Here is a 15,866-nt window from a genome sequence, read left to right as displayed (position 1 = left end):
CCATTCGTGAAGGCTCCACCCTCACAGCCTGATTATCTCCCAAAGGCCCCACCTCCAAACACCATCACACTGGGGGCTTAGGTGTCAGCCTGTGAATTCTCGGGGGGCACAAACGTTCCGTTTATAGCACATTTACGTAACCACTGCCCAAGAAATAGAATTGACCAGTCACTTGTCCGTGTGTCCCATCCCAGTCTCCACATTTTCTCTTCCACAAAGGTGACCACTAATCCGACCTTTATAGTAGTTTATCACTCAAGTTTGCATCTCCAGACAGTGGAGTTTTAGTCTTGCCCATTTAAAAAATGTGTTTCCTTTATATTTCTTAATCTGTAGATTTTCCCTCCATTCTCTGTCTGCTTTTTAATTTGTCAGTTAAACCTGGCCGTTTGACTCAGTTTCCCACAGTCTGGGTGTTGGTAATTGCACACTTACGGTGCAGGTCACCTTGTCTCTCTGTTCCCTGTATTTCCTGCAAACTGGCAGCTGGATCCAGAGGCTCAGTCAGATTCATGTTCAATCCCTTTGGCAGGACTATAAAAGGGTATCATTTTTTTTAACCAGGAGGCACAAAATGCCTGGTTGTTTATATTTCTGTGATTTTACCAGCTGTTGATACTCAATGCCTAGGTTTATTACTTAGTTAGGACTTAGTTAAAAAAATCATATTTTAGTTCTATTTTTCACCTGTTAATTAGAATGCCTTTAGAGAGACATTTCCCATAACCTACTATTTGTTGAAACATGGTATATTTTACAGAGGAAAAGCAGAATAAACACTTGAGTCTTCCCATTTATTTAACATTTTTGAAGATAATGAATTGATTCCCTGTGATCCTCTGAATGTGCCCACTTCTTTTTTAGAAATATTATTATGAATTTATATATTTAAACATATTTGAATTTCAATCCATCATAATTATTTTTATGTAGAAACTCAAACTGTACTATGTTTAGCCAGTAAGAGCCTCGTCAGTTTAGCTCCTGATTCTTTTAACACGAGCCTAGTAGTTGTTATTCCAGACTCCGGTAGTGCATTTCTTACCCCAAACCTGGAATTAACATTCTCTCCGCGGGAAATGCTATTTCAAGACCACAATCTGGGTCCTAAAGGATGCTTATTGCTTATAAGTTTCCCACTGATTTTAGGCCTATTTTGTAGACAGACCCAGGAAATTATTTACTTATGTACATAGGTATGTATATATACAACTGAAGATGATAAAATACCTTAGGAATCTATACTATACCCGCCATTCAAGTTCAGACTACAGGCTATTTTTACTTCTGTATTTTATCTGTATCTCCTTTCTTTCACACTAAGAATCCTGATTCTTAAGGTTATAGGGGATCATAGAATATTGCATAATTACTCATTTGCTTTGTTCCACATTATATACACACAGTCTCAGAATAATAGTATTAATACTACCATAACCAATATAGTTACTGAGAAGAGTTTTAAAAATTCTTTTTCCTTTATGCTCTTTTTCTCCCAATTTTTTGCCGATGTGCTGTTATCAATGCTGCCTGTCCATATAGCCATTGGATCGTGCGCTCTGTCCCTTTTAGCCATCGTTTACTCCTCCACAAGTGACTATAGGTTTAATGTTCTCCATGGCTCTTATGTCAATGTCCCTCCATTTTTAACTAATTAATTTTTGGTTTTGCCTACATCTTATTTTCTAGTAGATTCCTCAGAATGGACTCATGGGAATAATATCCCCAAAGTTCTTGCATGTTAATAACAATGCGTACGTGCCCTTCATACTTGAAAGGCATTTTGCTGGATATAAAATGCTTGGCTCATCTTTTAGTTCCTTGGATATATTGCTTTATTTTCTTCTGGCAGAGACTGTTGCTGTCAAAGTCTGATGATACTCTTTCTTTCCCTTATAACACGCTTGATTACTTTAGATATTTAAGGGATTTTCCTTCCTTCCTTCCTTTCTTTTCATTTCTTTTCTTGCTTTCCTTTTTTCTTTCTTTCTGGCAATTTTAATAGAGTAAGTCTTAATTATTCTAGTTTGATATTCTCAGGTTTGCTGTATATTCTTTTAATTATAGTTTGAAATCTCTTTTTTAATTTGGGGGAAGATTTTTTTAAATCACATTGTTTAATATTAGTTTTTTTCCCCTGGTTTTGTTTTTTCAGGGACTTCCGTTATTTGTATATTTGATCTTCTTTGCCTATCAAAGATGTCACCATCTTAAATCCTTTATATCTCTCCCTTTTAAAATTTTTTTTGTTCTCCATCTTCTGTTTCTCGTGAGATACTATATGTTGTTTTTATTCTGTCTTTTGTGCCTTCTAGTTTAGTCTTCATTTCTGAAATGCATTTTCATTTTATTTCTAATTTTTTTTTATGTTCTGTCATCTCACTTCTGAAAATTTCTAATTCCTAATTATGTCCTTTTATGCAAGAAAAAATAACAATGAAATGACTGTGCTGTGCTTTCCGTGTTATACACCTTGGTAAATGATTTATGTTTGAGGCTTTACTAGATTATGGAACAGCAAATTCATGTGTAAATTTATGCTCTGTGGCTATAGTAAGTTTTACCAGCTCTCTAAATATTATAGTGCTATGATTAAACTGAAGTGTAAAATGTAAATGGTGGTTATGTTCATCACACACTAACAAAAGAGGTTCAACATCTTCTGAATAATTAATGGTGACACTGGAACTGGTTGAATGGAAGAAGGTTCATTACACATGGTAATGAGTTCAACCTGTAGGTAGAGTTTTGAGAATAGTGATAAGAAGGGAAAAGCCCAATATCGGTATGATAGGGAAGACAAAGTACAGTACGTCTGTACTGATTTTTCTATTGCTGTGTAATAAACTGTCATAAACGTACTGGCCGAAAACAACATATCCCTATTCTCCCAAGCTGGACAGGTACGCAGACATGTACATGCATTTGTGCCCACATACAACAGCCCGGTGGGGACCAAGCTTGTGGGAAACTGGCTAAGATCATGTAGAATCCTGATTTGATGCGTTCAGCATATTTGCTATTTATTTAGTCCCAATAATTATTTTAAATTAAATTACTGCATTTTTAAATACTACAGAAGGAGACATATCAAAGAAGTTTACGAGCCCTTTGAAATTGGCAAGCAGTAATATGGAACACTTTCTGTTTCTGAGCTCTCTGTCTTTGGAAAGCAAGTCTCCTGAATTTTCTACCTGTCTGCTTTCAGGGAGAGAACCTACATGGTGTTCATTAAATGAAATGGAGAGTGTTTTCTTTTATCTTTCTCTTGTCTTCTGAGATAGCTTAACGATGCAGTTTGCATGCATTTTCTTTGTCAGGGTCGCCCCACTGCATTCCTTTCCTACTTGTGTCTACTCTTTAGTAAACTGCCCTCACTGCTTGCTCCATAGTGGCATTTCCATTTGTGCTTATGCCTCTTTGTTTAGCTGACTTGCCCCCCCTTTCTCTTTAGGGGGGCACCTGGTAAGAATTTAGAGTCAGAGTGGAAATACCCTAAGTAGGATTAGTTGTAACCAATCCAGTGTGACCCCGAGAAAGTGACTTCACTGTTAGCATACTTTAAAAGGGAGTCGTACTGACCCCCTGCACAGGATGGCGAGAGGGTTAACAAATTAACGATGGCATTGCATTTTTCCAGAATCCAGTTCATAATGCTCTTAGGTTTGACAGCTGAGACTAATGCGATGATGAAAGATCCATGGCCTCTGTGGAGTAAGATAAAACCCAGTGAAGAACATTAACAAAACCATAAAGCGCCTTAGTATGACCACATCGCACAGGGTTTTTCCAGCAAGGGCTCACATTCTCAGACCAGTCTGTCTCGAGGCTGACTCATAGCTTTATCCCTGGATTGCATCCATAGCAGGGATAAGCCTAAAGGATTTTATTCTCAGTGGTTGAAATGATGATGTTGCTTGTTTTTACTAAACATTTTTGCATATAGGCAATTTCACCAATTTATGTGGGTAGACACAAGTATTTGTATAGATTTTTTTTTTTTTTTTTTGAGACAGAGTCTCACTCTTTTGCCCGGGCTAGAGTGCCGTGGCGTCAGCCTAGCTCACAGCAACCTCAAACTCCTGGGCTCAACCGATCCTACTGGCTCAGCCTCCCGAGTAGCTGGGACTACAGGCATGCGCCACCATGCCCTGCTAATCTTTTATATATATTTTTAGTTGTCCAGATAATTTCTTTCTATTTTTAGTAGAGACGGGGTCTCGCTCTTGCTCAGGCTGGTTTCAAACTCCTGAGCTCAAACAATCCGCCTGCCTTGGCCTCCCAGAGTGCTAGGATTACAGGCGTGAGCCACCGCGCCTGGCCAGTATAGAGTTTTAATTTGCTTCATCATCATGATAGGAGAGCTAAGATCTTGAGAAGAAACTCAGGCTATCTGTTAAGTGCCAGATGAAATTCAGGAAAAACAAAATTTCATCATATCCCATCTCAATCTTTTTTTTTTTTTCTTTCTTCTTTTCCTTTCAAACTGAGAGTCTGTAGTTGCAGGAGAAGGTTAGACTCGTAATGATATTGACCTCCAGAAATTCATGGTGGACAAGACATTGCAACCACAGGCTTTCTGGCTTTGTTGCCCTGTAGAATCCGTCAAAAACTGAATATAGGTTAGGAGGAGGGAGAACCCTGGAGGCAATTACCTGTTATAATAGAAAAAAAGCAGTAGCATGGTGTTTGAGACCATTTTTTATTTTGTTCAGCTGAAATTCTGTGGGGTGTTTCTGTATAGTAAGAGAGAAGAAAATAATCCCTAACTTGTAAACGTTGCTAGAAGAGGCTGCCTTTGATCTCAGAGGCTGCTAAGAAAGTTGTTACTGAGTAATTGACTTTGGCAGCACCAATACTGGCTTGGTGGAGGCTGGAGACACTTTGAATTACCATTTTACACCCCCTTATGTCTCCTTTTCTACTTCCATCCTCCCAGGGGGTTGAGGAGAGAGCTGTTTGGGTTTTCCTAGCCTTCATTTAGTATTGTGAGGCATAGTGTTCATGTTCCCCAAAGTTTAGCAGAAGCATTTCAGAGTATGAGACCAAGGTGTACCGCTCAACATCCTTAGGCAAATGATAAGGAAGAGATAAACCCACAGGTCAGGGAGCTGGGTGAGAACGAAGGAGAGGAGAGAAGATTGTGGCTACAACAACTTCATTCTCTTGGTGGCATAGACAGGAATCAGAATTTTTTAGAGGGTTCTGCTTGTTACCTGAGTTATAATAAATCAGTTGCTTCACATTTAGTCTGTTTTCTCATCTACAAAATGGTTGTATCAGTCAGGATGTGCAGTGATACCACATAACCCCAAATTTTCAGTGGCCTAAAATATCAAAGGTTTATTTCTCATATCTTCCTAGGAGCTCACTGGGGCTGGCAGGGGACTCTGTGCTATATTGTCCCCACCCAGGCTCTTAAGCTGATGGGCCTCTGCCATCTGGTATGTTGCTAGTAGCCATGGCCTGGGGAAGGGAATATGACGAATCCTATAGGAGCTATTAAAGGCTTCTAGGCAAAATGGTGTGTATTCACTCGTATCTCATTGGCCAAAATAAGCCAGGTAGCTTCAAGGGGGAGAAATATGATCCCACTATGTGCGTGGATAGTGGCAAACCAGAGTCTCGGGGAAGGCCCTGCTGGGTGTTGATCACCCCCCTGGTGGTCCTGGTGGAGCCCCATATACATAAGAAAATACTGGAGGGAAATGAATGCTATTTGGGAAAAAGAATTATTAATGGATTTATGAAAAAAAATGGGTGAGTCTTTTATCATTCTTTTAAATGTCTATAGTGTACTTAAAGTTCTTTTTTTTTTTGAGACAGAGTCTCACTCTTTTGCCCGGGCTAGAGTGAGTGCCGTGGCGTCAGCCTACCTCACAGCAACCTCAAACTCCTGGGCTCAAGCGATCCTCCTCCCTCAGCCTCCCGAGTAGCTGGGAATACAGGCATGCACCACCATGCCCGGCTAATTTCTCTATATATTTTTAGTTGTCCAATTAATTTCTTTCTATTTTTAGTAGAGACGGGGTCTCGCTCTTGGTCAGGCTGGTTTCGAACTCCTGAGCTCAAACAATCCGCCCGCCTCGGCCTCCCAGAGTGCTAGGATTACAGGCGTGAGCCACCACGCCTGACCTGTACTTAAAGTTTGAACTTGAAAATTGGAAAGTTTATGTAAATGTTAATTAGTAATCATAGAAGTACTACCCCTTTGCCTGTCTGGTTGCTGTCAGTACATTACCTTTCTGAGTGAGGCTTTACTGGTGCGCATGCTCACAGGTAACTCTTCCACGGAGTTGCAGAATTGAGCTTGGCCCAGCCTATGTCCTTATGAAACAGAACACCTGAGATCACCTCCCACCCTGGTGAAAAAATGTTCTCCCAGGCCACAGACACTCTGGGTGGTGAGAGGCACTGGGCAGCGGTGATACTAGGGTGTGGGACCAGAACTGGTCCCCGCTGTAAGAGGCCATGCCTGCCTTGTGGGAGGTCGCCAGAGCAGGAGAGGCAACAGTTGTGTACAGAATGGCTCGTCTGCCCTGGGCGACACCCACTCATCTTCCACTTGTCCCGCACTCAGGGGCCACCTTCCTGAGGATGACTCCTGTGTGATTTAACTGGGGCTGTTTATCAGGTGTCCTGTCGGGTTTTCTTGGCTCCTGCAGGAGGTGGCTTGTTTCGTCCTGCACCCCGGCCCTTGCGGCAGTTGCTCTGCTTTTCCCTGCAGCTCAGTTTAGAAACACGGAGAGGATTTTCACTGGGCTTTGAGACCAGCGCTCCAGCTTATCTTCGGCTGGTACGATGAGTGTGCACAAAGAACTGGAGCCATGGCCGCTCAGCCAGTCACACATCGGGGGCTGGCGGTTTGTTTTGATGATTATTTTCCACTATTCTCTTTTCAAGAAGAGAAGACTCCCCAGTGTACTACTCTACCATCTCTTCTCTGCACCCCACGCTTCCGTCCGTGTTTCTTGTTCTCCCGAAGTCTGGGATTCTTTGTCCACCTGGGAGCTGTAACCACAGTTCCCTTCAAAGTATGTGTCATAATCACCTCCTCCAGGGCACCCAGCACAGTCCTGTTTGCATAATAACAAAACAAGAAATCAAGGAATGTCTGATATTTACAGAGGGAGTATTAAATTATAGAGGCGGTCTGCCATTTTCTAAAAACATTGAAAAATACAGGAATGTAAACCAAATAAAATCTTTGCTCTCAGCTAAGAGAATTTTTTTTTTCTAATATATTCTTGTTGCTTCTCCCAAATGAACCCTTGAGTTGCAAATATACAATTTGAATCTTTTTTTCCTCCTTTTATGTACGAATGTTATTTGGTCTGACTGAATCATCAGGCTTCCTGTTACCTCATGTTCATACACGTGCCCTGCAGGCAGGCTTTGCAGCTGGAGTTGGGCGGAGATGGTGCAAACCCGAAGCCTGCTCTTGTTCTCTGTCTGACATCCTGCAACCTGGGCAGCCCCACAGGACCTTCCCTTTTAGGCAGCTCACAACAGTTGATAGGGATGCCGAAGGGTGGTCTTTTGGTGGTTACCAGTTGATCATGTGCCTTTTTCTTATGTGAACACTGGCACATCTTCATCGTTAATCGGCTTTTGTAGTTTCTTGTCAGCCTAGGTGGTGGTAGTGGCCTGTTGAGCTATAAGACTGCAAAGAAGGAAGAAGGGGTGGGGAATTAAGGGGGAGTGAGAGCTCACTGATTTGATAAGTGGAAGCATTTCACATTATTTTGTAGCCCTAGAGAACTGAATATAGGAAACCAGAGGGGAACTAGCAATGCAGCAATGTAGGTGTCGTGGCATAGATGAGATCATGGTTGGAAACTGGGCATTGTCCTATAGTCATGTTACAATCTGGAACTGGTGGCCTCTGTGGATGTGTTCACTACATATGCACATGTTCACACACACACCTGAGGATGGGAGTAAGAGCTCATAGATATTCTGTTGTTGGTGTATGTTCCAGAGAAATATGAAGCTTTTTCATTTATTCACAGAGACTGTCTTTGAAATACTGTCATTTTGTAGACTTCTCTTGTTCCTTTCAAAGTGTGGTGGATGAAAAAGGCCTAAACTCATGGTAAGCATATTATGGCCTGTTACAGTATTGCTGTTTAGGGAAACTTCCATGTAGATGTGGCTTTCACTCAGCCTCGATCCCTGCCTCTGTTGCCACTTATTTTTCATGTGCCTGACCTGGAGTGGAGGTTATTTGATCTTTCAGGTTGTCACTAAGAACATTAGTTTATGTCAGTGTTTTTCTGAAAGTAATTGTCCCACTAAGGTCTATGATACAGCATTCGACAACCTCATTGCCTCCGATCTTGTTTCTGGAGCTCTGAGTAACCTCCAGGAAGTTACACTGGTACTGACCAAGCAGTTGAGGTGTGGTCCCTACCATGATTTATACCAATGTATTGGTTAGACTTCTTTGTTGAGTGCTTTTGTTTCAGTATTGAGCTAGGCTTAGTGCAGTGTTCTGCTTGTCTTTGAAAGCTTTTCGTCCCTGTTATATCACTGGACCTAGCAGATTTAAGGAGGGAGGGGAGGGCATTGGAGGCAGTGGGTGAGAAGCCATACCCCTTCCGTGCCTGCCACCAGGCCTGGAGGTGCAAACTGCAAAGCTGGCGAGTACATATGGCTCTTGGCATTAGGGAAACCTTGTTGAAAATGAAATGAAAATTCCTGTGCTGACAGGAAATTAATCAAGGCGGAATGTAGTAGACAAGGACACAAGCTATACACTACTTCTTCCATCACTGAGGAGTGTTTTGTTTTTATGTAAATGAGATTAAATGCACGGTGACAGGTGGGGGGGTAAGGAGGGTAGAGAGAAGGGAAAGAGGCGAACAGGTTCCTTAGGATTTAAACTCTGGCTCCAAAAATGTTTTTATAACATCTGCCTCTTCATCAAATGCTGAGCAAAGGAAACTCATCAGCCTCTTTTGCTATTATTTCTGAAAGCAGTCTTCATGACAGTGTGATTCATTCCATGGCACTCACGGATTACCCGCAGTGAACCAGGCCGTATGCCGGTGCTGGGCTAAATGATGAAAACACCTAGTCCCTGCCTTCCAGGAGTTTATATTCTGGGAGGAAAGGATAATGGAAGGCATTACATTTGCAGCTAATCCTGCCAGGTAAGACATGGTGTCATGCCATTTAGGATTATTTGGTTGAAAAGTAGCTGAAACAAACTCTGGCAAACTTCAGCAAAAAGGGAGTGAATTGGTAAAAGGGAAACTGAACTGCCATCAAGGAACTTGCGAAGGAAGCTCTGAGGATATAAGGTACCAGGAACTAAGGGACAGTCTCTTCAGGGCTGTTGATGAATCGACTCCATGCAACCTTAGGTCTGTTTGCTCAAGATTCAGTTTCCCAAAAGAAAGTGACTGATGGCTCCGGATGGGGCCACTCACCCATTTCTTGGCTAGGTGAAGACAGCGTACCTGGTTAGTCGCCACAAAGACTGTGTGCAATGGCGGAGGGACAGTTCCCCAAAGAGAAAGGCAAGGACTCAGATGTCCACTAGGGGCACTGTAAAATTGAGCTGTTGATGTGATCCTGGGATTGCCAGCCAACAAGCTGGCGTGTGTTTTATTCGGGGCATACTCAACGTTGAGGTTACAATGGTTTGCAGCCGTAAAACTTAGACCCACCCGCCTCCAGGTGCGTCGACTCATGGGCATTTCTGTCCTGTTCTCTTGTTCCCAGTGTGAGCAGTCCCACCTCATGAGAGAGCATGAGGATGTGCAGGAGCGGACGACGCTTCGGTACGAGGAGCGCATCACAGAGCTGCACAGCATCATCGCCGAGCTCAACAAGAAGATAGACCGCCTGCAGGGCACCACCATCAGGTATGCGGGCTACGCTCTCTGCTTTCTCTCTGCGCCTCTGTGCTGTAACCTCGGTCTTGGAGATGAAGTCGCCCCTATGAATCATAATGATGTTTTCTTTGCAACTAAAATTTTTACCGTTTCTAAAGTACTTTACCTTTGCTTGGTTAACCACGTGCTTTCACCTCCATTATTCTGTTCTGATTTTGATCCTTACACTAGCCCTGGAAGGTAAACAGGATGGGGGTTGTGATCCTCAGTTTATTGATAGGGTATAGAATCAGAAGTTGAATGAAATGCTTTATTAACGAGTTCTAAATGGAGCTCCCTCTGTCCTAGAGCCTGGCATCCTATCACCCCCGCCCTTTTTTCCACCAGGTCTGCTCTAGATGTGCAAACTGTGTGCTTCCCTTCGAGATTTTGAGAGATTTGTTAATGTGGCTTGTAATAATCCAATTATGTTTTAAGCTTACCTCAAGTTGCTTTACCAACACTGACTTATCCTCTTACCAGACACCTAAGGCAGGCGGCAAGATTCGATCCATCGTTTTACTGGTGAAAAAGCTGGGGCTTAGAAATAGTGAGTGACACTTAACAGAGGGCAGAGGTGGAGTCAGAGCCCACAATATCTCTGCCTTTACTTAATTTTCTTTCCGTGAAAGTGACTGGTAGGGATTCTGCCATCCTGGCTTATCAATAAGATAATAAGCCCCAAGTCTCCTGCACGCAGTGCTTAGTAGGTTGTGTCTACCCTGTTGTTCAGAGCAGGCATTTGCTTTAAGTGACTTACTGAGCCAAGGATGAGGTCTTTTTTATCTTCCTGGCTGTGCTTAGGGGACAGCCTGAAGAAAGCAAATGTTTGGCGCCTACCTTTTCGGAGAAAGAGTGCTTTGTTCACTAGGTGTTTATATGAGCCACAAATAAAACAGCTTTAGAGGCAGATACTTTAAACTCTCCTTCTAGAAGTCAGAGGAAACTTTGGATGCATTTTGTTCCAACTCTGAAAGTCACAGTCATGACAGGGCTTCTTGATGAGGGTACTAATGGGAATTTATTTTCATGGAAAAATTTGCACTGAGCTAGCTGGAGCCATACAATAAACTTCATATTTTAATTTAGAACCTCAAGGCTTTTAAATTGTATCCTGGTCTTCAGAATGATTGCAGGTTAGAAATACATGAGCAGAGAAGAATTTTCAGCCCAAAGAAATAATTATAGCAGATTTAAAGGAGCCTGACAGAGGACATTGGCAAATTTGTTATTTCCATTAAAACATGTTGCACTTTTAAACACTTGAGAAAGTGAAAGCAAATGGGCTCAGTGAGTTGTGAAAAAATGCACCACACGTCACCTGGAAAACTCAATTTCAAGATGTTTAAATGGAATGCAGTGGCCAAACTGCTTCACTGTAAAATACAGTGAGCTTGTTGACCATAAACATTTATTGGTGCCTGTTAAAGGAAGATTGCATCTGTGGAGATGTCACATTAAATTCTCCCAAGTTTTCATTATGTAGATGAGCTGGGCCCTCCTTGAGGGGACTCCCTGCAAGGCTGGAAGACTTGTAGGCATGTGGACTAGTGAGATGAAGAAGCTCTTCTCATCCTCTGAGCTCCAGAAGCTAAAGCCTCTCCCCAACCCTCAGCACTCCAGGAAATTGGTTTGGCCTTTGTGTTGGGGTTCTGCAGAGACAGAACCAAGAGTGTTGGATTTATCAGGGGAATTGACTCATGTGATTGTAGAGGCTGAGAAGTCCCATGACAGGCCGTCTGCAAGCTGGAGACCCCGGGATGCCATAGTGTGGCTCGGTCCAAGTACAAAAGCCTTCCTCAGAACCAGGGAAATGGGGTGTAACTCTCAGTCCGAGGCCAAAGGCCTGAGAACCTGGGGGTATGCAGGTGCCAGTCCTGGAATCCAAAGGCTAGAGATCCTGGAGTTCTGATACACAAGAGCAAGAGAAGAGTGTCCCACCTCTGAGAGAGAGAGCGCAGGAGTGCAAATCTGCCTTTGCTCTACCTTTTTTCATCTGTCCAGCCCCCCAGCCGACTGGATGGTGACAGCCCACATTGAGAGTAGATCTTCGCCACTCAGTCCACCAACACACTTCGTCTCCTCTGCAAACACCCAGGCTCACCCAGAAACAATGCTTAGCCAGTTCTCTAGGTATTTCTTAATTTAATAAAGTTGACACCTAAAATTAACTATCACCGTCTCACCTCCTAAGATGCTGTGATAGGCCCAATGCAGTAGGAGCTAGGCATATACCCAGGGTCTAGAAAATTGATTGTTATACTGGTCAGGTACAATGTTTGTACTATATAGATTTTCTTGTCACTTGAGTCTGGCCTGAGTTAAGAATTTATTGGAGAAGCTGAAAAATCATTAATAAGGAAATAGTTTATGTAAGCTATGGTATTCCCACATTTAAGCAATAATGGATTGCTTAAAGAAAGAAAAAAACAATCTCATAGTTTTAAATTTTTACCTCAGGTCATAGTCAAAGAACCAGGCAACTTCTATGACTATTCTAGACTCCCCCATCTCTTATAACCACAGGCTAATGTAGCCAAGAATCAGACACTACAGGTTGCTGAATTCCAATGTAAGTTAAATTCATAGCTACATCACATCACTTCAGTGAAGATTGAGCATTGAAAGGAAAAGATGAAATGGTGAGAATCTGAATGAGGACATTTGGGTAGATTCAAAAGAACTCAAATACCTGGAACAATACCACAAACCAAAACAAAACAAAAAAAAAACCTCAAACACCTGGAGCCTACAAATCCCACTGTTTCCCTTCCTGCACAGGCAGCCCTCCCTCCCCATGTGGTAAAGCTAGTCCTACCTTGCTTAGAAACTATGTAATGACCTCATCCCAGCTAGGAGGTGGCAGATATAGTCATGTCCTATTCCTACTTCATTGGTCTTTATCTTTAGGCCTAAAAATAGTCAAATTTCATCATGCCTCAAGGGGATAAATAGAAAATCCAACCTGGAAAGATACAGGTAAACACCAGAAGATTTATAAGATTCTGTTTGTTTATATCCCCAGAAACTTGGGAAATATGTGTGGGATTTGGACCTAAGGGTTCTAGACCAGGGAGGGAGAGATGCAGTGTTGGATTGATGATGAATTTATTGATATGACTGTTTGTACCAAAGATTCTGGATTCAGTGTGTTAGCTCCAACAGTCAGAATAACTGAAAAGTGGCCTCAACAGAGGACTCTACGTTAAATGGTGTTGAAACACCAGAACTTCCCTAGTAGAAGGAATTCAGAGGCCTTAGGAGTTGGGAATGTTGGGTGGGAGATGATGTCATTAAAATGGGGTCTTTGGTGCCACTGAACTACTGGAGTCGATGTGGGCTTGGTTACTGTGTCAATCAGTAGGGCCACAGTAGTAATCAAAAAGGTTTGACCTGTAGGGATGGGATCTTTGGTAGTGGCTGATTGATCATGGAGTCTCTAGAACTGACATAAATGGGAAGCCTACTGAAGTTTTATTTGATCCTTGTGGGGAAAAAATAAAAAAAAACCCTCTGGTCTGGTGAACAGAGATTTGAATCACCATCACAATGGAGAATCATGGCCTCTTACCCAATTCTTACTGACTCAGTTCACAGACCCAGAGCCCCTTGGATGAGGGGGAAGATGTATACAGCCCTGCCACAAGTAGATACAGTAGATCGTCCTTCTACCCCTTCCAAAGAGAACTGCAGCCACTTACAAGGGAGACTGTGCAGTGGAGAAAAGAGAGAAACCATGTGATTATTGGACACTGGCTCTGAGCTAATGGTAGTCCGTGGAGATCCAAAATGTGTAGTCTACAAGTCAAAGGGGGACTTCTGAAGGTGTGTCAGTCAGCTTGGTCTGCCATAACAAAATACCATAGACTGGGTAGTAGCTAATTCAGTTCTGCTTTGAGACCTCTGTTCCTGACTTACAGATGGCCGCCTTCTTGCTGTGTCCTCACACCCTCACACAAAGGGAAGAGAGAGAAAGAGAAAGCAAGCTCTCTGATGTATCCTCTTAGGGGGTCACTAATCCCATGACCTCATCTAAACCTAATCATCTCCCAAAGGCCCTATCTCTAAACACCATCACACTGGGGGTTAGGGCTTTAACATAAGAATTTTGGTGGGACTCAACTTAGTCCATAGCAGAAAGTTAGATGACAAGTGGCATTATGGCCTGAGTCCATATGATAGCAGACCTAGTTATGGCACCATCTGAGAGATAACTGTTTTCAGTGCCCTGGAGATGTGGTAAATGCTCCTAACTAGTAACAGTATATGGTGCTGCTTTTTTGGATCCAGGGACCAAATGGGGAAGTAGAAGTGGCTCTTCTCATTCATATACCTTAAAAACGCACTTCAAAAAATTATTGTTTCTATTACCCTGATACCAAAATCAGACAAGGACACAAGAAAAAAGAAAACGACAGGCCAATATCCCTGATGAACATAGATGCAAACATCCTCAACAAAATACTAGCTAACCAAATTCAACAACACATTAAAAAGATCATTCACCATGATCAAGTGGAATTAACCCCAGGGATTCAAGAATGGTTCAATATATGGAAATCAACAAATGTGCTACATCACATTAACAGAACCAAGATCAAAAACCATATGCTAATTTCAATAGATACTAAAAAAGCATTCAGTAAAGTTCAACATCCCTTTATGATAAAAACGCTCAACAAACTGAGTATAGAAGGAAAGTACCTCAAAACAATAAAGGCCATATATAAAAAATCCCACAGCTAACATCATACAGAACAAGGAAAAATCAAAAGCCTTTCCTCTAAGATCTGGAACAAGACAAATATGCCCACTTTCACCACCATTATTCAGCATAGTACTGGAAGTCCTAGCCAGAGCAATCAGACAAGAAAAAGAAATAAAGGGCATCCAAATTGGAGAGGAAGAAGTTAAATTAGCCTTGTTTTCAGACATCATCTTATATTTAGAAAACCTTAAAGACTCCACCAAACAACTGTTAGAACTGATGAATGAATTCAGTAAAGTTGCAGGATACAAAATCAACATATAAAAATCAGTAGCATTTATTTCAGTCTGATTTATGAAAGCATATGAAATACAATCTAACTTTCTCTGAAGTATATCTAAATAAATTATAATTCCATACAATGTATTTCTTTTATAATATGTGAAGTCTCTCATCATAAATATCCATAGAACTTGAAGAACATAATAGTATTTCAAAGGAGTATATGTTCCTATGATATTAATAAAATAAGACTAATTTGTGGCCACATTTACACCAAAATATCAGATAACCAAAGTAAGTATGGGTTCCTGGCTAATGTAGATTTCAATCAAAATTCTATCTGTATAGTTGGTCATTTCCATCCAGTTTTCCTAGAATTACTGACATTTTGAATGAAAATCATTAATTCCATGAAATACTTGGTGCCTATTTAATTTACATGACAAACATCTTAGAACTATATAGTATGTGTGCCTATGTGTACACTCTTGTTGGTGTGTAATTCACATGTTGCAGTGGGCATGTAAAAGAATAATCTATTAAACTATAACCACATGTATGAAAAAAAACAGAGGAATTGGGGAACTGATAGCCTTCCCTGGTAGGAATTTTGCTACTAAAAAAAAAAAAAAAAAAAAGATAGCATTTATATACCCCAGCAATGAACAATCTGATAAAGAAATCAAGAAAGCAATCCCATTTATAATACCTACAAAAATTATAAAATACCCAGGAATAAATTTAGCCAAAGAAAGGTATCCATGCTCGTGGATTGGAAGAATTAATATTGTTAAAAAGTCAATACTACCCAAAGCAATCTACAGATTCAATGTGGTCTCTATCAAAATACCAAGGACACGCCGGGCGCGGCGGCTTAGGCCTGTAATCCTAGCACTCTGGGAGGCTGAGGCAGGTGGATTGTTTGAGCTCAGGAGTTCGAAACCAGCCTGAGCAAGAGCGAGACCCCGTCTCTACTAAAAAATAGAAAGAAATTA

At 41.6% G+C, this 15,866-nt stretch overlaps 1 protein-coding gene across 1 annotated transcript in view; it reads left to right on the top strand.

Moving 5' to 3' along the window:
- The window catches only part of MCC (mutated in colorectal cancers), a 250,775-nt gene that overhangs the window by 143,013 nt on the left and 91,896 nt on the right, over positions 1–15,866 (top strand). The window contains exon 3 of the mRNA XM_012659508.1: positions 9,730–9,872. Coding sequence (XP_012514962.1) covers positions 9,730–9,872 — 143 coding nt within the window. The remainder of the gene's footprint in view (positions 1–9,729; positions 9,873–15,866) is intronic.

This window comes from Propithecus coquereli, unplaced genomic scaffold (genome assembly GCF_000956105.1).
Source record: "Propithecus coquereli isolate 6110/MARCELLA unplaced genomic scaffold, Pcoq_1.0 Scaffold62, whole genome shotgun sequence".
NCBI classification, from domain to species: Eukaryota; Metazoa; Chordata; class Mammalia; order Primates; family Indriidae; genus Propithecus; species Propithecus coquereli.
This window is presented reverse-complemented; position numbering and strand designations above follow the sequence as displayed.